Here is a 26,569-nt window from a genome sequence, read left to right on the forward strand (position 1 = left end):
AGCTGCCTCCGCGGCATGACTTCATCCCCCTGGGCGCCGTTCTGTAAAAAATCCCCAGCTGCCTCAGTGTTCCTCTGCGAGTCAGAGGTGTGACCAGACGTGCTCGTGACATTCATTGCCTTTGCGATGGCCCAGTAGCACCGCAAGCACCGTCGCCGTGCTAAACCCTCTTCTTTCGTGCGATGCCACCCGTTGCACCGCCTTTCCCCCGGGACCGTCCACAGAGCCGTCCACTGTACACACCGAATCATCGGACCATCGCAGCTCTCCCTCGCCCAGGGCAACAGGCCCCGTCGATCCTGTGAAGGCTGCTTGCCGGGCTTGCGAAGTCGCGCGTGCCAGGCTGGCTGACCTGCGTGCGGACGCGTTGAGCTGGGCTGCCGTACCGTACGCCTCAAATACAAGGTGACTTTGGTGCCTGCGTCTCCCGATGTCTCCTCCGTCCTACTCGAGATCCTCTTAGATACTCTGTGTTCTTGATATATCATGTTGGCCCTGTCGCATGTCTAGCTCCAAGTTGTAATCGAGAACCATACCACCCATATAACCAGCGGCTGGCGCAAGAGAAGCGCCTTGAACTCTCTTCAGATCTTGCCCATCCGCAAGCATGGTGCGTTGATTTCCATTCATTTTACCGTACTTCACTGCCCAGCAACAAACCACTCGCGACCGGAGGCGCCGTCGCCTTTCCTTGTTCCTCTATCACACATGTTTAAGTTCCTCGGCGAAGCTTTCGTTGGCTCCTCGAATGCTGAGTCAGATCATGCAACCGCGGGAGCAACCGCCAGTCCCTGGCGATCCGCTAGGCAAAGTCAGCTCACTGACACGTCCGTCATGTTGCAGGGCTCGATCAACAAACAGATATCGCGCTTCGAGACGACGGCCGTATATACCCACCCCGATGCCAAAGTCGATGTTGTTCTAGTCCACGGCCTGAACGGCGAGCCTCAAAAGACATGGACCGCTAAGAACGGCGTGTTTTGGCCGACCGATCTGCTGCCGGAGTCGCTCAGAGACGCGCGGGCGAATGTACTGGTCTACGGCTACAACGCAGACGTATACTCGAAGAAGCATGGTGGGAATCCCAGCGACAACTTCATCTACATGCATGCCCAGACGCTGGTCACAAGCTTAACGCATTACCGCAAGGATGAGCTGTCCTCGCGGAACCCTATTATATGGGTCTGCCATAGTCTTGGTGGCATATTAGTAAAACGGGCTTTGCTATACTCGAACGACCTGAAAACGTCACAGCATGAGGACTATCGTGGGATATACGTGTCGACATATGGCCTCATCTTCCTCGGCACGCCACACTCCGGCTCAGACATGGGGGCTTGGGCTGTCATGCTTCAGGCCATGTCGGACGCCGTCATCCCAAAAGCATTCTGGCATTCGGAGCCAGTCCTGCTTAAGACGCTCAAGAAGGATAATGAGACCCTCCAAAACATCAACAACCACTTCCTTGATATCTATCAACGCTTCAAGATTCTCATGGCTCACGAGAACCATAAGACGGACCTGAAGGGCACAAAGATGCTGGTGGTCGACTCACAATCCGCCAGTCCACAACTGCCGGGCGTCGCCTATTACGCCATCGAAGCCACTCACTCTGGCATGTGCAAGTTTGAGAGCAAGAACGCCCCCGGCTACCGAACTGTAGCGACATCAATCAGGGATTGGGTCGGTGAGGCCCCAGATGTGGTCCGCACGAGGTGGAGGGTCGAGGAAGACGAGAAGCTGGCGAGAGCAAAGCATGAGATCGAGGAAAGAATGAAGCCTTGGGTAAGTCGGCGTTTGACCACATTGGGGAACAACCACTAATTATCCACCTAGATCAAATCTCAACAAGAGGAGGCAGACAAGGGTCAAAGTACGTCTTCAAGATTATCCCCCGCCCCTGAGACCATATCGGGGGCCGCTCCTCAGCTTTTGCACGACAAAGCCTCCAGCAATCTGCATCTGCCTTTTGAGGTCGAGGAGCATTGAGGGAGAGGACGCACATTTGTCCAATCTTCGTTATTCATGGAATGAGGGCTGATTTGGTTGCGTTCGTAGTTCAAGATCCCAATAGTCAGATTAATTCCCCAACCGATACAAAGAATCCCTCCAAAATCGGTGGTGCAAATAAGCCCCTACTTACAGAGCCGCCGACGCCCGACGCCGGCCCAGAACCCCCCTCGCAAGATTCGACCGACTATCCCTCGTCGCGCGAGCCCCTATTTGTTAAGCCAAACGTGTTCAAGCCGAACACGCACTTCAAGGGCCGAGATAAGGAACTAAAAGAACTCCACAAGAAGTTGATGGACCGCGGCCGGCGGTCGAGGGGAACGTCGTCTGTATTGATCCAGAGTATGCCTGGCGGCGGCAAGACACACCTGGCCCGACAGTACGTCTTCGAGCACAAGTACGACTACCCAGGTGGCATCTTCTGGATTAGATCAAAATCGTTGCAGGAGCTGGAATACGGATACTTGGACATTGCCAAGACTGTGCAGCTGAAGGATGTTCAGAACATTGCCGAGAACGGAGATTACAACACCGAGAGGGTAGTGAAAGCAGTACAAGGATGGCTGAGCAGAAACGAGGGATGGTTGCTCGTCTTAGATGGCATCCATTTCGACCTGCCGGGACTGGAGAACTTCATCCCCTTCTCGAAGAACACCAGTATCATTTACACCTCAACGGAGCGAACCCCAGGCGAAGACTATCAATTCGATAACCCACAGGTCATAGCGCTGGACTCACTGACGTTGCGCGAAGCCCGGGAACTTCTTCTAGAAGAGATGGGCAAGAAGCAGCCATGGAATCAGGATGATCTCAGTCGGGCTCAGGAACTGGTGCAGTTAATGGACCGTCTCCCACTAATGATCCACGTTGCAGCACTTCAGCTGAAGGCTACTCGTGAACCCCTCTCAAAGTATATCAGATCCTACAAAAGTCGGCCCAAAGCCGGGAACCTGCCTGCATATCGGGCAGTCCGAGAACAGCTCCATGCTCGAGGAAACGTGGCAGCCCTCAATTTGATGTCGCTACTTGCCTTCTTCAGCCAGCATGTTCCAGTAGAAATGCTCGCTACAGGTAAGCTACAATGTCCTTGAAATGAGATGAGCGGATCCACTAATTAGAGCTGCAGGACTGAAAGTGTTGACAAGAGAAACCCCTGTCAAGACTTGGGACCCTGAAACCAGAAAAGGGTCGCTGAATGGTACATTCAAGGTCTTGATCGCCTTCGCCTTGATTGAGCGTAATGAGAACGATGAGGCGTCATCAGCGAGTGACCGCAGCTCCCGCAGCGTCGACATGGCTCAAGACAGCCTGGATATCCTAAGAATACACGGCATCGTGCAGGCATTCTTCGTCGATGTGCTGGCTGATGAGAGATTGGCCGAGTTCTGGTTGGGACGAGCGATCCGAGTTTTCTGTCATGCATTTGACGAGAGCGACCGTCGTATTCAGGAAGATCCCGGCACAGGAGTTCCAGAAGATTATCTCCGTTTCTCTATCCACGGGAAGCGACTTTCAACTTATCTAGACAGGTTTGAGAGGAAATTTCCTTTACTTTCCGAAAGCCGTGATCTACTGGAAGCACGCCTGGACAGCATTCAGATGCGCATCGACCAACTCAATAAGCGGAAGCGTACATTTGATCAAGGGACGGAAGACTTCATGATCGTGTCAGTTTTTGAGCGCACGAACAGCTTGTCAGAGGTGGACTCGTCCACACCGCCGAGCAATAGCAGTCTGATCGACCTGCCCATCATATACGATGAGAGTAACCCTCCCTTGGAGTCTCCGACTCCTTACAGCCCCACCGACTACAACCCGTATCACTGGCACATTAGCTACCCATACGCCATCCCTGTGCCTGATGGAGGCGAGACATCCAGGACCGTTACACCGCAGCCACCGCCAACGGAAATCTTCGAGTCGATTTCGATACCCGAGGATTACGAATCACACGTCTCCCACTCGAGCCACAGGACCGTCAAAAGACACTCTGAGCGGCGATACCGAGATCATGCTGGTGCTTGGCGGGCCTCGCCGCAAATTCTTAGTGATCCTCGTGTCAGTCTCAGCAGGGAGACCATCAAGGGCGTCATAAGCCCACCGAACCTGCCAAACCAAAGGGGTGGCAGATCTAACTCTTCCGGCAGCATTCGACTCACCGCCAGCAGCGACGCTGAACTTACCTTAAACAAGATCACCAAAGCGGCCCCGCCGCCAACTCGAGGTGGTGCCTTTGTGGGTGAGAAGAGTCGTACCTCCTCCGGCAGCAGTGGTTCGATGGTGCGGCCGAAGCTAATCCCGGGGCGACCCTCATACACAACTCCGCAGACCGAGACTGCCGTTGATGAGGACCACCCGGTGCCGACATTTTCCAATATAATCGGCACACACCCGGCGCCTTCGTCTAGCTATACCGCTGCTACGATTCTGCGCCTCAAAGAGAACGATAAGCCTGTTTCGACCGAGGGTCTTAGCCCAGTCAGAGTTTCCAGTCCGCTTACTGGCGACCCATTGACCACAACTGGGGCCCCCTTGACACTGAATATTCCATCTACTGCCTCTCCGGCTCCTGTTGACGAACAGTCCTCTCCAGCAAGCAAGACTTCGAGATCCGGGTCGAGACCTCCGTCAGGTCCGCCAAGTCGCACGGCCCGATCTAGCCCTTCCCAGTACACTGGGCCATTCCGACCGCCGCCGATCCCGTATGAGGTCAATACATCTAGCAGTCTGCATTCCGGTCCACCGGGTGTTCGACACGTCTCGTCGTATGGCAGACTTGATCAAAGCATCATACAAGAGGAAGAGGATTACGAGCCCCTGACTCATTCGCTCCCGTCCGTACGGCCATATCCGTCATCACAGCCGCCAAGTCCACCATACCCACACGCAGTGTCCATGCGGCCTGATCAACCGGCCGTATCGGTCCACCCCCCTCCTTGGGCGTCGGCATCTGATGGTCGCCTGGAATATCACCCGCAAGGTTACTGGTCCCAGCCAATGAGCCGCGACCCTTCGCACCAAAGCTCCCATAGTCATGGCTCCGCTCGATCACAGCCTCGCAACCGCAGCCCTCTTACCCGCGGTGCCAGCGGCGCCAGTGCAGCCAGCGGCTCTTCGGCCCCTGGCTCACCCGCGATCCAGCCCATGCAACGGCCCCGCAGCCGCAGACCCAGCGTCGTCGAGACGGAGCCGAGCCCGCTCCTTGGGCAAGCCGGCTTCGACGTCGAGCCCACCAGCTACCAGATCTACCACGACACCTCAAGGGGCCGCCGTCGTGCAGAGAGCAGTGCGGCCTCCATGTACCCCGGACAGGTCGTCGGCGTTGCCGGTGATCCGAAGAGGCCGAACATCTTCAGGCGCTTCAGCAAGCGAAGGAGGAGCGGCGACCAAGCCCACCAACGACGAGCCGAGAGCGCTGGCGGAAGACTGGGCAGAGGAGGTGCCGCTCTGCCGGGTGGCAACAGTTCGCGGGGCAGTCCGGACTTGAGGGGAGCCGGAGGTGCGTTCCCAAGCCCGCCGATGGGAAGCGCCCACCTCGGCGGCGAGAACATGGGCCGGTCCGGATCTGGATCTGGCGGCTTCAAGTTGGCGGACGGCACGGTTGTTGAGTTTGGGTCGAGTCCTCCGGCAGGACCTTCGGGCCTCGCGGCTGGTTCTACGGCTGGCCCTGTCAGAGACGGCGGTGAAGAACAGAGCGAAGAGGCAAATGTTGGGTTGGGTATCATGTAGAGCGTCGTCATGGACAGGTGTGGAGCATATCTTTTCAGAGAGACTAAAGTTGCAGGTTTGAAGTTTTGGGTCTTACTTGGAGGATTAATGCATTGTTCGGCAGGGAAAACTTGCATTTCTTTCTTTTGTCATTTCCTTTTCACTTTATATAATAACACCAGCATAGCATCGCATCGATATCTACGGGGAGACATAGCTACAGGTAGAGAATGAAGCGGGTTCGCATATTACCCTCACGAATAGACACCTGCCGCTGCTGGGAGTGCAATACATGTCACGGTCTCGCCAGCTACAAAAGGCAGTGCCCATGCATAGGGTGCAAAATCGATGTAATAATGACCTGGAGATATAACGCAGGGTTTTTTTTTTTTTTTTTTTTTTTTTTTTTTTTTTTTTTTTTTTTTTTTTTTTTTTTTTTTGCTCTATCAAAACTAGAAGTTTCTGCCGCTACACTACATTTGATGGCTCGCCGTTATATCATCGTCCTAACATATAAATAACTGTGTTGTCCTTTGTCTTATACCTGAATAAACAAGTTCTACACTTGTCTTTATTCGACTCATAGCGTCATCAACTACTCATACACATGAACTACCACGTCTAAACCGAGCATTAGATTCCCATGCGATCAATCGACCGGTAGCCCGGGTCGTCGAAATTGATTGAGGACAGGTGGGAGGCCGAAGCGGTAATGATGAGGAGCCGAAGCGGTCGGGATAGAGGGATGGTGGTACTGTAACTGACGAAGAATACTTTGAAATGCAGAAATATCAGTATGAGCTCTCCAACTTAATGCGTGAATTCAGCGTTGGACTCTTGGTGGCTGTAGTGTGCAAATTGTTTCGCTACCAGTGGTATCGTAAACTTTGACCTTGTCCTTCGCATTTACATACAGTCCGTTATAACCTGCTCGTTATGGTGAGCTGGTACAGCATCTCGTACCATGGAGACACGCGTGGGAGGACAGGGGAAAATGCTTGTTAACAAAGGGATATTGATTATATCATGCCGTGCAAAGGTGCCCCTAATATACAAGAACGAAGTACTGCCAAACCCATGTATCATGCAATTTCATAACGACCCTTTCTTTTCTCTAGGCCCCACCAATCTACAGCTTCATACCCGTCATCTTGGCCACCCTCAGACTTTGCCTCATGCTCAGGTCCAGCATGATCTCCTCGCTGCCACCGGGGATGGCGTACGCGCGGACGTCACGGTACAGCCTCTCGACCTTGGCGCCCTGGCCACCTCGGGAGTAACTCAGACCGCCAAAGATCTGACTGGCCTCGCGGGCGCAGAACTCAAAGGTCAGGGTGGACTGGGCCTTGAGACCAGCGATGGGGCCGCCGAGGCGCAGCATGGCCTCGGTCTCGCCCATCTTCTGGCACTGGTAGATGACGTTCTCGAGCCAGTTGTACGAGGCCTCGATCTGCCTGGCCATGTGGGCCAGCTTCATGCGGATGACGGGGTGCTCGATGAGCTTCTTGCCAAAGGTGCGGCGCTTGTTGGCGTACTTGACCGACTCCTCGTAGCAGACGCGGCTGAAGCGCAGGCACTGGATGATGATGCCGATGCGCTCGTGGTTGAAGTTGGTCATGATGACCTTGAATCCCTGGTTCTCCTTGCCCAGGACGTTCTCGACCGGCACCTTGACGTCCTCGAAGGTGATGTAGGTCGTACCGCTGGACCACACGCCCTGGCAATCCATGCGTCTCGTGCTGACACCGCCCATGTCGCGCTCGATGAGCAGCAGAGTAACGCCGTTCATGCCCTTGTCTGCCGTGCGCACGGCGGTGGTGAAGTAGTCGCACCAGATACCGTTGGTGATCCACTTCTTCTCGCCGTTGACGATGTAGTGCTTGCCGTCCTCGCTCAGCTTGGCCTCGCAGGTCAGGTTTGCGACATCGCTGCCGGCGTCGGGCTCGGTGATGGCAAGGCATATCCTCTTCTCGCCAGCCAGAATGCCCGGCAGGATCCTGTCCTTCAGAGCCTTCTTGCCGAACTTGACCAGTGGGGGGCCGCCGATGCCGAAGCCGCCGATCATGTGCCAGACGAAGCCACCGCTACCGACGCGCGACAGCTCGTCGGTCACGATCATCTCGTGGAAGAGATCCCATTGCTCCGGTGCAACAGCCTGGATCCTGTTCTTTGTGTATTCGACGGGGTAGTGCACACCCAGCAGACCGGCCAGGTATCCGCGGCTGCCGGCCTCGAGGAAGATCTCGCGGGGGACCTCCTTCTTCTCGTCCCACTCTGTGACGAACGGCTCGATCTTGGTCTCGACCCATTCGCGGACCTCGGCACGGAGAGCGGCGTGTGATTCGTTGAAGTAAGGGGAGTGGTACTGCCACAAACGAGTTAGCGAACATCATTTGCACGGTTGACCGAATGCGACCACTTACGCTCTGGTACCAGCTGGGGTCGGCAAAGGGGATCTGGCTTCCGTAGGGCTCCAGGGCCTCGGACTCGTCCAGGTTTGTGTTCTTGACGACCTGCTTGCTCGCCTCGGTGGCCTTTGGAGCTGCGACCGCGGGAGACGGCGTTGCGACCTCCTCAGCCTTGGCCTTTGTGTCGAGGGAGCCGACCTGCAGTGTCGACTTGTACTTCTTCAGGATGCCATCGTTGTGGTACTTCCAGAACTGCTTGGAGGCGTCCTTGCCGGCGACCCTCTGCAGGATCTTCTTGCCGCCGGGGTGCTCATCCTGGAACTTTGTCAGATCGTAGACGTCCTCGTCGACGATGATGTATAGCGAGTCGGGCTTGTTATGCGACGCGACGTCGCTCGCCTTGAAGGTTTGAGACATGTTCACCGAGCTTGTTCTGGCGAAACCCTGGCTTTGCAACGACGGGGGCAGAGGGATATGGGGGCACAAGGTATCACGAGAACCGGGGAAGAGACAGAGACAGAGACAGAGTTAGAGACAATATGATACAGGGGACAATGTTAGGCAGAATGTGAAGCGCCATCATTGCATTCTTAAAAGGTTCCCGGCCGCGGTCGGCAATGGCTGTGATCACATGCCGGAAACAGGTCCAAGTGTTCCAGCGTGAGCAGCGAGCACTGCGCACTGCGCACTGAGCACTGAGCACTGAGCACTGAGCACCACCTCAGCCCAGGCCCCAAGCAGAACGAGGGCGAGACACCAGTCAGCGACAGGCGATTGACAACGAAGCCTCCACTCGCAGCCCACAAGGGATCAATCACCCAGCCCGTGGCGCAACGCCTAAAAGAGATGCTAGACGACAGAGTCCGGGGCACTTCGTGGGGAAGCTCCCTGGCTGGTTAGCGCCAGTGCACGCCGTGGGCGACGAGGCATGAAGGTCGCATTACTCATGGTCATGTGGCCGGCGATGATTACTGGAGGATTGGAAGGCGATTGGGGTGTGTTGGTCTGAAGCATGTGATTGCGACTTTTCTGTAAGAGGTCCGACGGGGAGGGGAACTATAAGGGCCCTTCCCCAAATTCTGCAGCTGCAGTGCTGATGTCATTTGGGGAAAGGCCCCCCGGCGCTCCAGTGCTCTCTCTCTCTGGTCAGGTCTCATCTCGTCCCATCTCGGGCGTCTCGGTGCTGACCGTGGCCCCGCGGGCGTCCGTCGCCTTGTATTTTGGGGCACGTTTGGCGGCACGCCTGGTCTGTCTGTCAGGTCTGTCCCCTGTTTGGTCCACGGCTGTCAACTGGGATGACCCACTCGGATTCAGCCGAGGCACGCCCACATGCCATCATGCACTCTTTCGCCATTGGACTTCTCGGCTTCCTGCATTTGCTGCAAGTACGACTAAGTGCATGGAGATTAATCTTCCTACGCCAGACACGAGACACGGCAGTTGCATTCTTAGAATGCCTCCAGGGCCAGTTTGGGATCAGAATATTTCGCTGCCTTCCGTTCAACATTGGCAGACGCAGAGCGCTGCCTAACTCCAAGACTGCATCGCGACTGGTCTCGGGCTTCAACCAACAACCAACCCGCCAACCAAGCCAGCCGAAGGTGCCCATGTATAAGAAACCAACCCTGGACTGAGGATTCGCATTTCTCTCGACTCCGAAATGTGTCCATACTACCGCATATCCAGTTTATTATACGATGTCACTTTACCGACTTGACAGGCCGGTCCGATCGAGCCGGTCCTCCAACGGCCCAGGCAAAGGCGCTATCATGAGTCTCAGGGGCTAACTAGCTGGCATACCCACCCGAGATTTCATATGCAGCCTTCGTGATGAATTTGCTCTCGTCCCCAAGAAGAAAAACAATCACGCTGGTCACCTCCTCCGGATCCATGATCCTCTTGAACAACTGATTGGGATAGGTCTGCTGGAACTCAACCCCACGGGCTTGGAGATCCTTGGCGTAGTCCATAATCATGGGCGTTTTGACCCAAGCACTTTGTTCGTGGTCAGCGACATCAATCCCCAGACTCGACATCCAACTTCGGGCGCACTTACGGGCACACAGCATTCACCCTGACGCCTCTGGCGGCGTTCTCTATCGCCGCCGACTTGGTGAGGCCAATGACCGCATGCTTCGACGCGACATATGGCGCGGCATAGGCAGAGCCGTAGAGCCCGAATATGCTCGCTATGTTGACGATGCTACCGCCGTCCGCCACGTGGATGCTTTCGTACTTGAGACTGTTGAAGGTTCCCGTCAAGTTGACCCCAATTACCGTGTTCCACTCCTCGATGTCGATGTCCGCAATCAGATGGTGTTTCGACGTCAAGCCTGAGCGGTGAGTGGTAGAAAGGATACGCAGTTAATTTTGTGCCACGTACCAGCGCAGTTCACGCATCCCTGAAACTGGCCAAACTTCTCCTTGCTTGCCTCGACCCATTTTTGCACATCGTCTGGCTTGGTCACGTCCACTGTCTGAGTGAAGACTGTTGTTCCAGGAAAGGAGTTTGTGATCTCGTCAGCCACAGTGTCGAGATTAGTGGCGGATATGTCACAGAGTGATAGAGAAGCGCCGTGTTTTGCAAGGTAAAGAGCCGTTGCCTTTCCAATGCCTGAACCAGCTCCGGTGATCAGGATGGTCTTGCCTGCGAATTTTCCAGCTTCAGCCATTGTTAAGATCGAGAGCTATGGTTCTGGTTGGGCCTCGAATCTTGTTGCACAAGATTCGAATCTGGGAAAAAAAAATCCGGTAAAAATAGTCTGGCAATAGGAGTCTGAATACGAGTCTGTTAATAAGGTTTAATTACTATCGCAGCTGAGAGCCGAGGCGATGGGCGAAAAGGAGGGGCAAGCTGTTGGTTTGCGGCGAACATCGGAATATGTGAACTTATGCAAGGGGGCCAACCCCATCAGCAGTATCGAAGCACAGCCGTGTAGGACTTTGCACTTGACTTAGGTACCTGCGCTCGACCTGAGACCTCTATATGCTCGAGTTGTCTAAGTTTTATGATCTACCACGGCTAAGATGCGTTCCTTTGAGTTCACCACTCCTTTACGAGACTCGCTAAACTCTGAGAGTGCACAGTGCACTCTAGCAAACTTAATTTCAGAAACTTGATCTATCCAATTATTTGGTGACTGAAATGAAAAAGTAGCATGCGTAGTCCTAGAAGATTATGTGAGATGCACGCTGACTGAAGAAGTGCGTTATATATGCTCTAAACCACTCCCCTAGTGCTAGGTCATTCTCAGATGAAATCAAAGTATATTCTCCAGCTTTGCTAGCTACCGGCTCGTAGTGAGTGTCGATTTGAAAAAACGGTGATGACTTCACAGGAGCAGTTTTTCAAGAACTACCTCGCTCTGCTAATTAGCTAAGAGGCTATTTTACTATTTCTACTTTGGGTTCGGTTCTGAGCCTTTCCAACGGCTTGGGCGTTGACGCAAGAACCCCGTTGCCTCTTGCGCATTATCATGGGGCTTGCTACCCATGTAATGACGGAAATCATATATACCAGATTTATCAGAAGAAATGACCCAATATGATGAGGGGCGTTCTGTGAGCCTAGACAGCGGTGGTAGTGCAAGCGTCGTTAAGTAAAGCAAGTATCGTGGCATACGCTCATTCTTGACAGCTTTTATTTTATTTTCTCTAAACCTGCATCATCAAGACTAGGTCTTGACTGTTTTGTACCAGACTCATTCGAGAAGTAGATAACAACTACGATTTCATGTTTCTGCCAGGTTCATATAGTGCACCTCAGTAAACGAGGGTCCAGTCTGAAGACTATGCCCCTCTTCCCTCCGGCAACCCCGCTCGCTACCCTTCATTGTACCGAAAGTGGGCATCAGTTGTCAATTCACTCTTGCCTGACCGAAGACAGTCCCTCAAGCCAATCTGAGCCTCTCTTTACTGCGTATTTCTCACAATGTCTAATTTCCTATCAAATCAACCTGTCAACTCCATCAAGGGGATACCGCACCCCGACCTGACGCTTCCAGAGCCCAGCTATAGCTATGACTTCCGAATGTCGGTGGATCTGAACCCAAAGGTCGCGGTGGGAACCGTACCATCGGGAGGCATCAGGAACTGGATCTCGTTCTCCGGTGGTAATTGGGCTGCTACCTGGGGGTCTGGCACAGTCGTGGTGCGTGTCGTGCGGTCCCAAATGTAGAGCGGAATTAACAAACTAACAGCAATCATAGCCAGGCGGCCAAGATTCCCAAGTAGTGGATCCAAGTACATACACTGTGAGAATGGAGACTATGTACCTCCTCGAGACGAATGACCAAGATCCGGCTTTGTGAGGGAACCCTCACTCTTACAGCTACATGCATGCGTTGCAGCTAACAACGGTGTGTCAGCATTGAAATTCGCACCCGCGGATTCCGTACGGGGCCCAAGGAGGTGCTCGAATCTCTCCAAGATCCTGGAAAGGCAGATACCGTCGACCCTTCGAGCTACAGTTTCCGCCTGTTTATCTCCATGGAAACAGGAGACAGTCGATATGCTGACAAGGTCAACTACGGCATGTGGGTCGGCAGTGGGATGCGAAGGGGATCCCAGGTCATCTACGAGTAGGCTTCCTGCCAATTTCGGGTGCCATGTACAGACTAACATGATCAGTGCCTACCGCGTATCATAGGAACTACTCCATGAACCAAACCTGGGTTCTGTCATGTGAGGAATGTCACCGTTAGGTTTTACCGTCTACTTTGAAATACATCAGACCCGCGACTACCTGGTCATCCCTTACACCGACGAGATCAGTCAACATGCAGGGGGTATAATGCCTGACCCATTCATCATTTCTATCATCTATATATCGGGAAGGATACCACATTTCGCAGGCGCCTTTCAATACGTATATCTATAGTGAGGACTTTCATCTCCAAGCTCAGCCAGCTCCTCCTCAGAGAGTCCCTCGAGGGCAGGATTGATGTGCCCAGCATCTCGCTTCTTATTTTCCCTGGCAAACCAAAACCACATGAACGCATAGATACATGTAGCCATGCCGACCATACTGAGGGATACAGCATTTCCTCGTATGTAACGCGGGCCCTCTGCCGTAAGACTATAAACCACGTTAGAGAAGGTCGAATACTGGGAAAGAAGGGCAGCACTCACTATATGAAGGGCGACATGATACCGGAGGCGTTACCTACTGTTAGCTGCATCCCATTTGCAGTGGTGCGCTTGCCGTAACGGGGTGTATTATTTGGAAGCTGCAGAGTACGGTCAGTAATGAGTCTAAAGAAGATCCAGGCCTGAGAGACTCACCCATGCCAAAGGTAGGCCGACGGCGACGTAGAGCCCCATCGCAACCAAGAAACATCTGTATTGTGTGAGCACAAGTATCCATTTCCCAGCCCGCAAAGCTGACTTACCCAAAGTAGTGAACTCCAGCCGGAGTGTTGGAGATCAGGATACCGTATCCTACAACGCTCACAGTGCCGAAAATGATACAGAAAATACCCCGTCTCTGTGTGTGGTCTGACAAATAGGCAACTGTCATGTACGTCACAGCGCCCAAGAAGTAGCATGGGATAGTCAACAACTGGACTTCAGCAGTCGTCCATGTTCCGATGCCATTAATGATAGTGGGCAAGAATGTGGAATATCCTGTTCCAATAATCAGCGATTGGCCTTTCCCTGCGGATTCTTCACTTCAAAATGTGGTGAACTAACCGTAAAGCATGGTATCCATCCCGAACTGCCCGGCGCAGAACATCCAGACCTTCCAGTCCTTGGACGCCTTCATCATGTCCTTCTTGCTGAACTCCTGCGCGGACGCCGTGTCGCCATAGCTCCGGCGGAATCTCGCCACCATCAGCTTCTTCTCGTTGTCCGTCAAGAAGTAGGCGCTGCTGGCGTCGTCGGGCAGGAGGAAGAAAGTCGCCACGCCGAGCACGAGAGTCGGCAGCCCCTCGATGATCATGATCCACCGCCACCCGTTCATCCCCGCGATGCCTTGCATGTGGCCGATGCCGTACGCCAGCAGACCGCCCAGCGACCCGGCGATGGCCGCGCTCACGAACAAGTACCCGACCCGCAGCGCAAGCTCGCGCTTCGTGTAGAAGAAGGTCAGGTAGACATTGAGGCCCGGGAAGAGCCCGGCCTCGAGAGCACCGAGGATCAGGCGGACGGCTACAAGGGAGCCGAAGCTGTTGACCAGGCCGGTCAGCGTGGCGACGATGCCCCAGGACAGAGTAATAAAGGCGATCCACCGCGACGGCGTGAAGCGCTTGAGGACCAGGTTGCTGGGGACCTCGAAGAGAAGATATGTCACGAAGAGGATCGACACGGCAATCTGGTACTGATTCCCGACCAGGTTCAGATCCTCCGACAGTTTATAGAGACGTGCATTTCCAATGTTCACACTGGGTTTCGTGAGCGACTGCTGCGCATAACATAGGGTTTTAAGCAATGAAATACATACCGATCGAGAAAACTGAAAGTGTATAACAACATGACCAGAGGAATAAGGTGGCGATCCAGCTTAGCTACGAGCTTCTTCTCATCGACCCCGAAGGTCGGGTCCACGGGTCCTTCGCCATCTCTGGGGCTGTCCAACTGGACATCCAGCTTGTCTGCGGAAGCCACCAGGTCGTCAGCCATTGCCCTGCTGGTATTTCCCAGGTTGCCTATAAACCTTGGGGGCTCGACGTGCAGATTGCCGTTGCGGGGAGGCGGTCTTGAGATTTCAGTCCCGCAGTCCTGTAAAAGCTTTCCCACGCCGCCTAACTAGTAGCCGTTGGTCACTGGCGCCAGCTGCTTATATGGGGTGGTCACAGACTCATAGAAGGGGCTCGACCTCTAGAGATCTGACTAGTGTGTCAGGCTAGCGTGTGGGCGGATTATCAATCAAACGGGATTGTGTCGTTCCCAACGGCGTCTTAAGAGCAGTCAGTATAAATGACTTGTTCAGTTCGAGGGAATCACCCCGAGTGCGCTTGCATCGCCGTCATCTTCGGTGCTGACGAGGCCTTATCTATTCGACGATCTGGTACACGCGCGAATGCGAATGTAGCACTCGTGTAGTGCTATGGAACTGAGACCGTTGGCGTAAGTGGGGTGCGGACTTCCGCTACCGACCTCTGGGCGCAGGTAAACCAATGTGCTGTAAGCCTGCTATCAAGCTATCTTTGCCCAGCCATCTTATCTCCATCCATAAGTGGGTGTTCTGTTAGGGCCCTCGAACCAGGGTTCTGAGACACCAGGAACGCCGTGCAGCTGGGCACAATGACTTGAAGGGGTTCATTCTCAGCTCGCAAGTGAAAAGAGGCGGGATGCCGTTGAGAGCTGAATGATCAACACACGCTCGCCGAAACCCACCCAAACAAATGCTGGTGGGCGGAGGCGGCTTTCCTACAGCGCTGGACTAAGTAGGATGTGTTGCATAGTATTTGACAGGTGCCGAGTATGTCAGGTATGGTATACAACGACAACCAGCCACAGGTAAGGAAGTCTTTGGTGCGAGCTCTCTTTCCATTGATCTGTGGTCTCTCCTTTCGCAGCACGGATGTCCCCCCGCGCGTTGTTATTTCTGTCGTTCTTGTTTTATATTTACACCATTACCTCCAAGATCAAACTTCCTGTACCCCTGCCAAACCGCTTAAGACCTACCAGGTGACAATCCTTCCAGAGCGTACGGAGGCAGGTCAAACCTATCATATACCCAGAGATACGCACCAAAGTCTGGTGCCGAGCAGTTCTCGACGGTGTCTGTAAATCGACTCCATTAGCACGCCCTTGAATAGTAGTGCCGCAGCCCAGCCGCAGTAACTTACCTGTCGAGATGCAAGTGAAATTCTGCACCTTGTCGTCTGACGTGCCATGGAATCCGATCCTTGATGAGTTCTCGTCAGCATAGAACAGTTCATGCCTTCAGCTCTTGAGTTCACGTACGGATACTCGGGGTTCACATCGTCACAGTACCAGGTCTGATTCACGACCAGGTTGACGGAAGCTCTGTCGAACCGGACCAGTGTTGTGACGTCGTAGGCCTCTGGGATCTTGACGACGTCGGCGTTATCGCAAGCGGTCCAGGCCTCACTCTTCACCTGTCCGCCGGCCGCAACAAAACTGGCGTCGGCCATGCTGCAGTGCCTCGTGAGGTTGTTGGAGTTGTTTAGAAGGTCGAATTCTAGGTGCGCCGCCGGAGAGGCTTTCTCATGGCTGTATTTCAGGTTCCCGATTCTGAACGATGTCGGCTGCTCCGATCGAGCCGAGCACAAGGGGAAGTCGTGGCCCGGAGGTGCGAGGCTGCTGTCTGCTTCGACAGTGATGACTGCCGTAGCATGCCATAGCAGAGCTACAACGGACGCGGTTCGAGTCAGCCTAGACATTTTGATTTGCCCTTAACAAGCACGTGGTCTATTCTTGGGCTGCGTATGCTTCAAGAAGAGAGTCGCCAGGAAGTAGGGAGCAGGAAGTCTAGCAGCTATCTACTTCAGCGTTCGTTTCCTTAATAAAGCAGAATCATGGTGATATGGTAGTTCTTTGCTAGCAATCCAAGAATAGCAAGACAAGGGTGTTTGTTTTCTGCCGCGCCGAGTTGTCGACAGTTTCATATTACCCGGCCTGCGTCCTGCAACCGGCGACCTTTGCCATATAGCATACCACTTGGCCCGAGAACTGAGAGGCCCGTCTGATTGGCGAAATAGGTCTTCAGAAGACTGAGATTGGGGAATGGCCTTCCGTGGGCACAGCAGCATCGAGGGGGTAGTGTTGCGATATGATATCACGGAGTGGTAACGAAATATGTCCCTGTATTATCCGTGTGTTGTCCAACCCAACAGTTTTATCTGTTGACATCCTCTTTTCTTGCCTCCTACGTGCGAACCGAGTAATCACCTCGGATATCCTGGCTGTAATCTCATGCGGCTCCGCTCTACACTCTACACATGTTTCCAACCAGACGACCAATACACAAGTATCTAAGACAGAGTGGATTGTAGTCATCCGTCTATGCACAACGTAGGTCTCAAGCCAGCAGCATTGTAGTAGAGTAATGGCGAGCCGTGATTCTGACGCACGACGAAGTCACACGAACCATATTCATAGCTCGACATCCGCCTAGCAGCACGATTCATATGCTGGTATTAATATACACATAATACATCTAATATGTCTAGACAGTGCTGTATTGTACATCCTCGCCTAATCAAAGGCCGAGGCTTGGGCGTTCATGACAGCTCAGGAATCGTCACTTGCGCGTGGAGGACGACGTTCTCTAAAGTTTTGGCCACGTCTGAAACGTCCCTCAGTCTCAGCCTCCCCCTCGACTTCCTTCTCTAATGGTTCTTCACCTGACAAGGCAGCCTCTCGAGCCGCTTGCTCTTCAGCTGCTTCCCTGGCAGCCCTCGCAGCCCATTCAGCTCGCTTTCCATGGATCTTCGTCCACGTGCTGATTGCCTGGGGCGTCTCCCACGCGACCACACCCTTCTGAGCGTCTTGGAGACGTCGCTTGTTGCCCGCCTCACCAGCGCGGCCAAGAACACTGCCAATAACCGCCAGACATCGCAGACTATGCTTGTTAGCGGATTTGCCCCCTTGAGAAGAAACACTTGTAAGATATGCCTACCTGTCATCATTGGCGGGAATGGCGTAGGTCACCCATGTCGGCTCCGTATTGGTATCAATGACTCCGATTGTGGGGATGTTTGCCAGACCACACTCGTGAAGCATGACGAAATTCTCCAGAGGGTTCAAGCAAACCACCAGGTCAGGTACCAGCGCTCTTCGCTCCATCAGATGCTGATCAAAGCCCTCGAGCTCGTTATCATGTTGGTCGACGATCTTCATGGGGAGACCCGGTAGAATCTTGTCGCTGTTGGTGATCGTGCCGGGCGTCCACTTGGTGAACAAATGGCAGGCGTCCGCCAGGCGGGCCGACTGCGTGACAATCTGTGTCTGCCCGGGCCTCGTGCCCACGAACAAGATCAGGCCACCGCGGTAGGCAACCTCCTCAACTACACGGGCAGCCCGTCGCAGATGCGCCGCGGTCTCCTCGAGCGAGATGATGTGGATTCCCTGGCGGATGCCGTGGATGTAACGAGCGTTCGCGGGGTTCCACACGGAGGTGTGGTGGCCCATGTGGGCCTGGGAGGCCATGAGCAGCTCGAGAGTGACGTCCTTGGGGCCCGGCGGGTTGCGGAAGACGTCGTTCGGGGAGTAGACTGGCTGGACCGTGGTACCGACGCCTCGCATGCTCTTGCGCAGCGCCTGCGCGTCCTCCCAGTCCTGCTTGGTCGTGTCAGGGGCTACGGGCCGCTTGCGCGCGGGCTTGGCGGTCTGCATGAAGAGCGAGGGCGTTTTCTTGGCTTCCGGCGAGGTCTTGAGGGTGCTTTGGAGGACAGGGTCGGCCACTGCCACGGGGGTTCCTGAGGTTTCCGAGGACAGAGACGACAGCTGGCGCAGACATGCTGGGCCTTGTCGTAGAGAGGCTGCCAGAGCCTTGCGGCCTATACCACGGACGTCAGAAAGCATCAATTGGGACGGCGAGAGCTCCCTACTTACCCTGGCGGACACCGAACTCCCTTATGATCATGGCGGCCGTTGCTGTGTTTGTCGGCATGCGCTCAGCGAGCTGGAGCTCAGCAACTTTTTCCGGGTCCAGGTGCGGCAGCGCGACAGGGGCCGGAGCCGGGCGATATCCCGTTCCGGATTCTGGAGCCCCACCTGCCCACCTCCAGCTTCTGTACACCCGACTGGACTGGACCTTACCCGACTCGACGTCCAAGTGATATAGAATCACTCAACTCCCTTCGCGTGGGTTGAAAAAGCAGTGAAAAACAAAGCCCGGGCGGTTGCAAGTCAAGCATACAGACTGCAGGGTTTGTTGTCATCATCCTGCAGATCTATCGAGATTGCATTGCCTGGCTCTTAGGGGTGGCCATACGGTGCAACGTCAAACTTCCATACCTGTCTCATACACCTGGAAATAAAATCATAATCAAACACGATGGTGACCATGCTATATTATTAACACAGCTCCCACAATGTATAGGACGAAAATATCGTGGCTGTCTCCTACTGTGCCTCCACAAACTCGGCAGCCCAGACATCCATAGTCCGCACCTTCTCCCCATTCAGCCCCTCCACAGCAGCCAGCACCGCATCCCTCGCCGTGCCGACCACCAGCCTGGCGCGCTCCTCGCGGATCGCCTCGTCCATCTCGGCGAGGAAGTCGGTGCTCTTGACGGAGCCGGTCTCCCAGCTGCCGTCCAGCAGGCCCGGCCCGGGGACCAGGGCCGTCTCGCCGCGGCCGTCCCGGGCGACCGTCCACCCGGCCTCGGCCGCGATCTGCTTGATGGCGCGCGGGCCCAGCGGGCTGCGCACGTTCTCGCTGCTCTCAGCCTTGTACGACTCGAGCGTGCCGCGGGCCAGCACCGCCAGCACGTGGGGGACCGCCGCCCGCTCCGTCGCGTGCAGCGCGTACTCGGCGACGCAGACGCGGCCGACGCGGCCCCGCAGGCTGCGCAGCACGCTCGCCAGCACCGAGGGCGCCGCGAAGTACCAGATGCAGTGCGCCAGGACCGCCACGTCCCACGTGCCGCCGGCGCCCCCGTCGCCCTGGCGCGACGCCTGCTGCTGCTGCAGGAAGTCCTCCGGCGTGGCCTGGTGCCACGATATCCTCGCCCCGACGGCGCTCTGGCTGATGTGGTCCTGTGCCTGTGCCAGTGTGAACGGCGCGCCGTAGTCCAGGGCCCCTGGATCCACGGCGTCGATGTGGCCCGTTGGACCTACTGCGTGCGCGAGGACGGCCGTGGCATTGCCTTGGCCGCAACCCAGCTCCAGGACTCGGGAGCCGGGCTTGATTTCCCAGAAATTGGTGAGGTTAATGCGGTGTTCGGCCTGGGCGACTTCTATCTCGGGGTAGCCTGGTGGTTCAATGGAGTAGGAAGCTACCAGGGCAGCTGAACTGGTGGGGATGGGCTCGAATGATGGAGTCATTGCAGTGGTGTGCTCTTTATATAGTCTGGAGAATGATTATAGAGAGCTGTCATGTGCTAGTTGCGACAGAACCATTTCAGCTGATGGAATAGTGCTGTTATATAGGTAAGTTCGGTGATCTGCTCATAGACACGGATCACTAGTAGACTACCTTGACCCGGCTTTGTGCAGCTGTTCCAGGGATTGTCGAGTCACGACACAAACAACCCACTGACATTTTCTTCTTCAATCGTACAGCAGAAGGTATGTGTAAGCCCCTATGAGTCAGATTATATTGGCAAGTATGGTAGAAGGAATGACTGCATACTCAGTACTCCACCTGAATATGGTGCAGTTTAAGAAGTCAGCTGCTTAGTCGGGCTAGTACCACCTGCAGATGACTCACCAAGAGGGCCCTAGCCGCACAGCACCATCTCGTAATTGTCGAGCCACTCAGATCGGGGGAAGATTAGCGACGTATGCGGAATCCGTATACCGTTAACATCGAATCCAGAAAAGAAAAGAAAAAGATAGTAGTCGTCTAATACTTTCCAGGTCGTCGGTGGATACATGATCAACATTTGGGAATATGTCACTTTGGATGAAAGAACCATTGGAGGTGGAGAGGCTTTGATGGCTCGTCAAAACGTAGAACACATAGACAGCTGGCAAACACCAGATATGGTCAAAACACAGAGTGTGTGGTCCTGAAAACGTAGTTCCCTTTCATTTTGGCTCTATATGGCGCCATCTCATACCTGGTCTTGAAGCCTCACTTTTAGGTATTATACATCCACGCTCCATCTGATCCTCCAACATGCCATAACCCAACGTTTCTTTTTTTACCGTCTGGGCATGCCACGTCCACGTCCTCTAAGTGCTCTCTGAGCAGCACCCGGGGGCAGGGGCTTTCCAGGGGCTTGAGGTTGCGCGCTCTCCTCATTCCTGATGGTCTCATCAACTCCCAGGATCAAGCAACTGGCCTCGGTCGCTGCTTGGATGGCGTTGATCTTGATCAGGGCGGGCTCCCACACAAATCTCTCCATCATGTCTGCAACGCCCTCGTTCGTGAAGTCAACGCCGGCCCACACCTTGCCCTTGCGGTGCTCCACTCTAAGCTTGTTCAAAATGTCTGTGGCATCAAAGCCGGCATTATCGCAAAGCTGGCGCGGGATGACCTCGAGCGCCTTGGCGAACGACTTGATGATGGCTTGTTGCTTGTGCGGCACCTTCTTGTCGGCAAAGCTGTGCAGGTAGGCCGAGATCTCCATCTCGCAAGCGCCACCACCACCGACGATCATCTGGTTCTTGATGGCACGCTTGACAATCATGATGGCGTCGTGGAGAGATCTCTCGACCTCCGCAATGAACTGCTCGGCACCGCCACGGAGAACCAGGGTGCACGTCTTGGCCTCCGGGCACTCCTCGAAGAAGTTGAAGCGCTCGCCACCGATCTGGCGCTCTTCGAACTTGCCGCAGACACCCAGGTGATGGGGCTGAATGTCGGAGCATGTTGACTGGACGGTGGCACCAGTAGCCTGGACGACCCGCTCCATGTCCTGGGAGGAGACGCGTCCGGCGCAGAAGATGTCACGGTCTGCAAAGTATTGGGTGGCCAAGTCTCCGATGGGGAGCTTGGAGAGGACAACCTTGGCGCCAGTCTTGTAGACGGCCTCCAGCTTCTTGAAGATGATTTGCCATTCGGCGTCGACGATGGCCTGGTATTCTGATACTTGCTCCACGCGCACCTCGGCGTTGTCCTTCTCGGCCTTGAGCTCAAGCTCGACGTTCAGGCAGACGACCTTGGGCTTCTCGAAGGACTTGGGCTGCTGCTCGAAACCGGCATAGGAGAAGGTCTTCTTGAAGGCGACACCGTTGACAAACAGGGAGTCGGTCAGAGAGCCACCGGGGATCTTCTTGATGCCGATCAGCTTCTCGTTGAGGTCGTCCTGGTCCAGGGACAAGACGGCGTCGACGACCATCTTGGTGAAGAATGTGGTGTTTCTCTTGATGAGCTTGCTGGTCATGGCGGTACCGGCCAGCTTGGTCAGGGTGTCGCGCTTGTTTCCCTCGTCCGTCCGGACGGCAATCTCCTTGATCTTGTTGACGGCGATGGCCGAGGCCCTGCGCAGACTCTTGACGATGATCTGGGAACTGACGCCCTGCTCGACGTGCTCTCTGATCTCCTTGAGGATCTCGCCGGCCAGGACGACGACGGAGGTGGTGCCGTCGCCGACCTCGGCGTCTTGTGATCTCGCGATGTCGACGAGGATGCGGGCGGCGGGGTGGACAATGTCGAGGAGCTTCATGACGGTGGCGCCGTCGTTGGTGATGGTCTGCCTGCCATTCTCGTCAACCATGAGCAGGTCACCGCCGTAGGGGCCCAGAGTGGGCTTGATGGTGTTCTGGACGGCCAGACATGCGTTGATGTTGGTGATGATCTGTCCCTTGCCCTGAGAAGAGTCGGTGCCTGCAGAGAGAGGGGGTGTCAGTCCATGGTGTTCTTTCTGTTCGGGCGCCAGATCCGTCCGTCCCCCTGGGACGAGGAGGGGCCCGGTCACTTACCTTCTTTCAGCACGATGATGGTGGGGGTTTGCCCGCCGAACGACATGTTGGGCAGCGGAACAAGCGTGCACCTGGAGGGAGGGAATGCGTGCAGATGGTCGCGTGAGTGGCCCGGGACGCGTCGAAGAGGATCGTGTATTGGGAGGGGAGAATGGCGGGGTGGACTGTTGGCTGGCCGAGATGTGCTCCGGCTGATGAAGCTTTTTGGGGAGCTTCAAAAAATTGCTGCAGCCTTTCGAGATGCCAAGCCCGACTCCCAAAGGGGGGCCAAGGGGGGGGGGCAAGGCCGCAAGGGGAACAGAGGCCCTGAGAGGGACGAATCAGTAGTGCGCGCACGGGCCTTTACCCCAGCTTAGCGGGAGAATATCACCAGGAAATCAATCCATTGGTGCGGTCAACTACAGTACAACTCGATACCATTCTCACAATCTATTCATTAATGGTAGTGTATGTTGCAAAAACTCGGTCGGTAGTACTGCCTCCCTCATTCTCAGTCATTTTCTCGGTTTCAAACACGAGAGGCTGAATACCATGGCCAATGAATGCAGCCAGCCAGCCAATGACTTCGTGACTTGATGCTTAACTCTTCTCACCCAGGGGGGCTAGGTACATCGTCCCCTTCCGCCTTCCCCGGCCTCTTCCATCTCGGAACCGCTGAGACTGGTCTCATTTCTTTGAACTCGTGCCACTCACTTTCTTAACCACAGGCCCATTATCCATGTTCACAGTCTTGGTGCCACCCTGTTTTGGCTGACTACTCGGCTTCTGTGTGCTCTTGGTTCCTGCTGGCTTGTTTGCCGCTTTCTGCACCGAGTTCGCCTTCGGAGCGCCCAACGTCTTTGGTGCGGCAACGGGCTTGATGGTCCTGGACTCTTCCGGGATCGAAGTCCGGGCCGGAGATCGAGGCGTGACCTTTGCGCTTACGTCAAGGTCGTAGCCCTTTTGCAGTGTCTGGACAACGTCAGTGGTCGTGCTCTATGGTAGTCAATCGCACGGTCAGTAGGGCGTCCCGCTTACCGAGCGGGTTTCCTTCAGTGACGACTCGAGCTTATCCAGTCGATCACACATCCGGCGCGCCTCCTGGATGAAAGAAGAGCTTTGTGAGCCGCTCATCTCTGCTCTGGACGTTCCGCCTCTCCGTAATGTTAAGCTTATGTCCTTTTCTCGGGTCAACGTTATGTGTGTATAAAACGGAGCTGGCTCGTGCTATCTCTAACCCATGAGAAGAGAGTCACTCAAGGGAAGCTATATGAGGTTGGAACGCAAGTGCTAGTCGTGGTGTATCCACTGATTACTTGAGTGCTGGTCCCGCCTATGATGTTAGACGTTTAAGATGTCTGCCGTCGCGAACCTTAACAGAGCCTAGACTTCCAACAACCGACAAGACCGTATTGGTGGAAGCCTATTCTCACCCCAAAAGACCTTTCGTTCCGACCTGAGGGGCAGATAGCCTACCCGCTATTCAATACTTGTATTGAAATTGCCCATTCTGCGCATGTTTTTAGCGAGAATGTATGAGTATACGCGGAAATTTGACCTCTAAGAGAGTACTTAGTAGTCGTCCGATTCTATCTACAATGCTCCTGTCGATAATTTGCAAACCCCACAAAGGAATTCATCATATTGTTATCAGTTTTCCCACTCGCGCCAAGCTCTCATCAAAGATTGGGCACGATCAGCGGGCCGACTTGACCATATAATAAGGCTATGCACCCGCTGCCTGTTGTTCAGGAAAGAGGACGTTGAGAAATCCCCGATACACTAGACGCTTCGGTACTTCAATTCATACCAGATCTACCTGACTGCGAAGGTTCTAACTTGCTATATCATAATCATGGGCAACTGGTTTGGTGTCATTTACTCAAACCTTCTGATGTCTGCATTTTCGACAAATGCAACTAGGCCTAGCCTCAGCCGGTCTCTTTCGTGGTGGTTTTTAATTAATCCGATACGAACGAATATTTAGAACACAGATCACTTATTTCCCATAGTGTTTTGAGCAGTCAAGCAAAACTAATAGAGTTGCCTACCAATGTGGAGCTCGTTGCTGACCGTTGTGCTACAGTACCACACCCCGCAGTTGTCGCGACCAACACCCGAACCAACAGACTCCCTTATTAGGCGAATGATCCGTTTCTTATGCCCGTTTTTCATTTCACTCATTTATTTCACTCGAATAACACGCGAAATACGGATTTCCGAATTTCCCAATGGCTGCTACTAATGACAAGTCCTCCCCCAAGCGAAATCGAGGATGGTACCAAGACGACCTGACCGAAGTCAACGAGCCTATCCGAAGACTCCTGGAGAGTTATTCCAAGGTTCCCAGTTCCGATGTTGTCCAACATGTGAACAGCATAGTAAGTAGCTGATCTCAAGACTCTGCGCCCTTAAAGAATGCCGCCTGATAGAGACGCAGCGTGAACGGGGCTTCGCGGCCAATCCTTACCCGTGCATTGGGCTGTACCGTTTTACTAATCTGACGCTTATTACACACTCATTATACGATAGGATTGTATCGCGCCTCATGACTACAGATGATGCCACCTACCTGGACGTTGGTTGCTGTTTCGGCCAGGATCTGCGGCAGCTGGTACAGGACGGAGTTCCCTCAGCCAGGCTCACGGGTCTCGACGTCGCCGGTCCATTGATGGAGCTTGGTTACGAATTCTTCCTTGACCGGGAGACACTTCAATCTCGTTTCGTGGTGGCCAACGTGTTCCAGGGTCCAGCGCAAGGTGAGGTCTGGACGGAGCTGGAAGAGCGCGGCGGCGCCGATGTCATGCATTGCAGCGCCTTCTTTCACCTGTTTACACTTGAGAGGCAGATCGCTGCGGCTGAACAGCTCTCAAGACTGGTCAAGAAAGGCGGGATCATTGTTGGCCGGCAGATGGGTAGCGTGAAGCCGGGGGATGTTCCCGCCATCCAGGAGGGAAGTGTCAGCTATAGGCACAATGTCGAGACATTCAACGCCATGTGGCGAGAAGTAGGGGAGGCTACATCAACCCGATGGGAGGTTGAGGGCACCATGGATATGATCGGAATCAATCCTAATAGCCCCGTCGAGGACGAGAACAGCCGCAGGTTGCTATTTACCGTTTCTAGGGTTGAATAAGTACCATGATCATAGACTTGCACCATGATTATCATCTCTATTGTGTCGATTAGACACATGAACCCCGCAGCTGATTTGCAGTAGGTAGTCAACGACGTCCTTCAGTCTCAACCATGATATTAGATTGTTGTGCTATATCCTATGCCTGGAGCTACAATCGCTCTTCATGCTTGTGCCGGAGATTATCAATCTGACTGCTCACCCACGAAGGTGCCAACCTAGGGGAGGGCCCAAGATACAAACGCTGTGGACCAAGTTTGTTGATTTCTGCCACGGTCATATCGAAGGGAGCACAGCAGGGCTCAAAGTCGAAGAATATAGATTTGAGTCTTTGCTGAGCTTTCTTGAGATCTGATTCGAATGGAATCATCCACAATGTGACGGGATATCGGGGAAGAAATTTCGGGGATATTTGCTCCAAGATCTGGGATTCGTCAAAGCTAAGGGGATGGAGCTACATCATGAGTATATCCTAATACTGCAAAAATGCAAACCAAGGATACCTCCACATCTTCAAGCTTCCTACCACACCAACCTGTACTCTGAGGTTAGTTTCGGAAAAGACTTGTAAATTCAGTCCTTAGAAGAGATACGCACAAGCCATATCAGGCCTCGGTACGTACAAGACTCTACAGATCGCAGATCCGAATGCCCGATATCGAGGGCGAGGCATTATCCAAGGTGCTAGCTGAGTGTAGGCAGCAAAATATAAATGTCGGCCTTATCCTCGGCCTGGCAGTTGTTTCCCTTGTGTCACGGTTAAACGATAGGATCACGCCAGATTTCTATACAAAAATGTTGGTCGGTCGGAAGTGTCAAACCT

At 54.2% G+C, this 26,569-nt stretch overlaps 10 protein-coding genes across 10 annotated transcripts; 3 read left to right on the forward strand and 7 right to left on the reverse strand.

Annotated features, from left to right (window-relative positions):
- Positions 1–708: 708 nt before the first annotated feature.
- On the forward strand, positions 709–5,739 carry JN550_004410 (uncharacterized protein; the record flags this gene model as incomplete). Its single annotated transcript, XM_049315923.1, has 4 exons — positions 709–1,785; positions 1,837–1,873; positions 2,059–3,081; positions 3,137–5,739. The coding sequence occupies 4 exons, from the start codon at positions 709–711 to the stop codon at positions 5,737–5,739; spliced, it is 4,740 nt and encodes a 1,579-aa protein (XP_049173482.1).
- A 1,108-nt stretch (positions 5,740–6,847) lies between these two features.
- On the reverse strand, positions 6,848–8,543 carry JN550_004411 (uncharacterized protein; the record flags this gene model as incomplete). Its single annotated transcript, XM_049315924.1, has 2 exons — positions 6,848–8,083; positions 8,142–8,543. The coding sequence occupies 2 exons, from the start codon at positions 8,541–8,543 to the stop codon at positions 6,848–6,850; spliced, it is 1,638 nt and encodes a 545-aa protein (XP_049173483.1).
- A 1,370-nt stretch (positions 8,544–9,913) lies between these two features.
- On the reverse strand, positions 9,914–10,798 carry JN550_004412 (uncharacterized protein; the record flags this gene model as incomplete). Its single annotated transcript, XM_049315925.1, has 3 exons — positions 9,914–10,121; positions 10,183–10,459; positions 10,510–10,798. 3 exons carry the CDS (start codon positions 10,796–10,798, stop codon positions 9,914–9,916), a joined length of 774 nt encoding a protein of 257 aa, XP_049173484.1.
- A 1,259-nt stretch (positions 10,799–12,057) lies between these two features.
- JN550_004413 (uncharacterized protein) lies at positions 12,058–12,710 on the forward strand (the record flags this gene model as incomplete). The annotated part of the gene is made up of 3 exons (XM_049315926.1): positions 12,058–12,276; positions 12,335–12,432; positions 12,494–12,710. 3 exons carry the CDS (start codon positions 12,058–12,060, stop codon positions 12,708–12,710), a joined length of 534 nt encoding a protein of 177 aa, XP_049173485.1.
- Positions 12,711–12,986: 276 nt separating this feature from the next.
- JN550_004414 (uncharacterized protein) lies at positions 12,987–14,747 on the reverse strand (the record flags this gene model as incomplete). The annotated part of the gene is made up of 6 exons (XM_049315927.1): positions 12,987–13,203; positions 13,257–13,354; positions 13,410–13,464; positions 13,517–13,751; positions 13,818–14,509; positions 14,569–14,747. The coding sequence occupies 6 exons, from the start codon at positions 14,745–14,747 to the stop codon at positions 12,987–12,989; spliced, it is 1,476 nt and encodes a 491-aa protein (XP_049173486.1).
- Positions 14,748–15,744: 997 nt separating this feature from the next.
- On the reverse strand, positions 15,745–16,477 carry JN550_004415 (uncharacterized protein; the record flags this gene model as incomplete). Its single annotated transcript, XM_049315928.1, has 3 exons — positions 15,745–15,854; positions 15,920–15,978; positions 16,038–16,477. 3 exons carry the CDS (start codon positions 16,475–16,477, stop codon positions 15,745–15,747), a joined length of 609 nt encoding a protein of 202 aa, XP_049173487.1.
- Positions 16,478–17,327: 850 nt separating this feature from the next.
- Positions 17,328–20,087, reverse strand: JN550_004416 (uncharacterized protein; the record flags this gene model as incomplete). The annotated part of the gene is made up of 4 exons (XM_049315929.1): positions 17,328–17,658; positions 17,716–18,595; positions 18,651–18,829; positions 19,168–20,087. 4 exons carry the CDS (start codon positions 20,085–20,087, stop codon positions 17,328–17,330), a joined length of 2,310 nt encoding a protein of 769 aa, XP_049173488.1.
- Positions 20,088–20,908: 821 nt separating this feature from the next.
- Positions 20,909–22,677, reverse strand: JN550_004417 (uncharacterized protein; the record flags this gene model as incomplete). Its single annotated transcript, XM_049315930.1, has 2 exons — positions 20,909–22,536; positions 22,632–22,677. The coding sequence occupies 2 exons, from the start codon at positions 22,675–22,677 to the stop codon at positions 20,909–20,911; spliced, it is 1,674 nt and encodes a 557-aa protein (XP_049173489.1).
- Positions 22,678–23,297: 620 nt separating this feature from the next.
- JN550_004418 (uncharacterized protein) lies at positions 23,298–23,744 on the reverse strand (the record flags this gene model as incomplete). Its single annotated transcript, XM_049315931.1, has 2 exons — positions 23,298–23,582; positions 23,649–23,744. The coding sequence occupies 2 exons, from the start codon at positions 23,742–23,744 to the stop codon at positions 23,298–23,300; spliced, it is 381 nt and encodes a 126-aa protein (XP_049173490.1).
- Positions 23,745–24,841: 1,097 nt separating this feature from the next.
- JN550_004419 (uncharacterized protein) lies at positions 24,842–25,746 on the forward strand (the record flags this gene model as incomplete). Its single annotated transcript, XM_049315933.1, has 2 exons — positions 24,842–24,991; positions 25,051–25,746. The coding sequence occupies 2 exons, from the start codon at positions 24,842–24,844 to the stop codon at positions 25,744–25,746; spliced, it is 846 nt and encodes a 281-aa protein (XP_049173491.1).
- Between the last annotated feature and the right edge of the window lie 823 nt (positions 25,747–26,569).

The sequence above is a fragment of the Neoarthrinium moseri genome, assembly GCF_022829205.1.
Source record: "Neoarthrinium moseri strain CBS 164.80 chromosome Unknown scaffold12_Wmoseri_CBS_16480, whole genome shotgun sequence".
Classification (NCBI taxonomy): domain Eukaryota; kingdom Fungi; phylum Ascomycota; class Sordariomycetes; order Amphisphaeriales; family Apiosporaceae; genus Neoarthrinium; species Neoarthrinium moseri.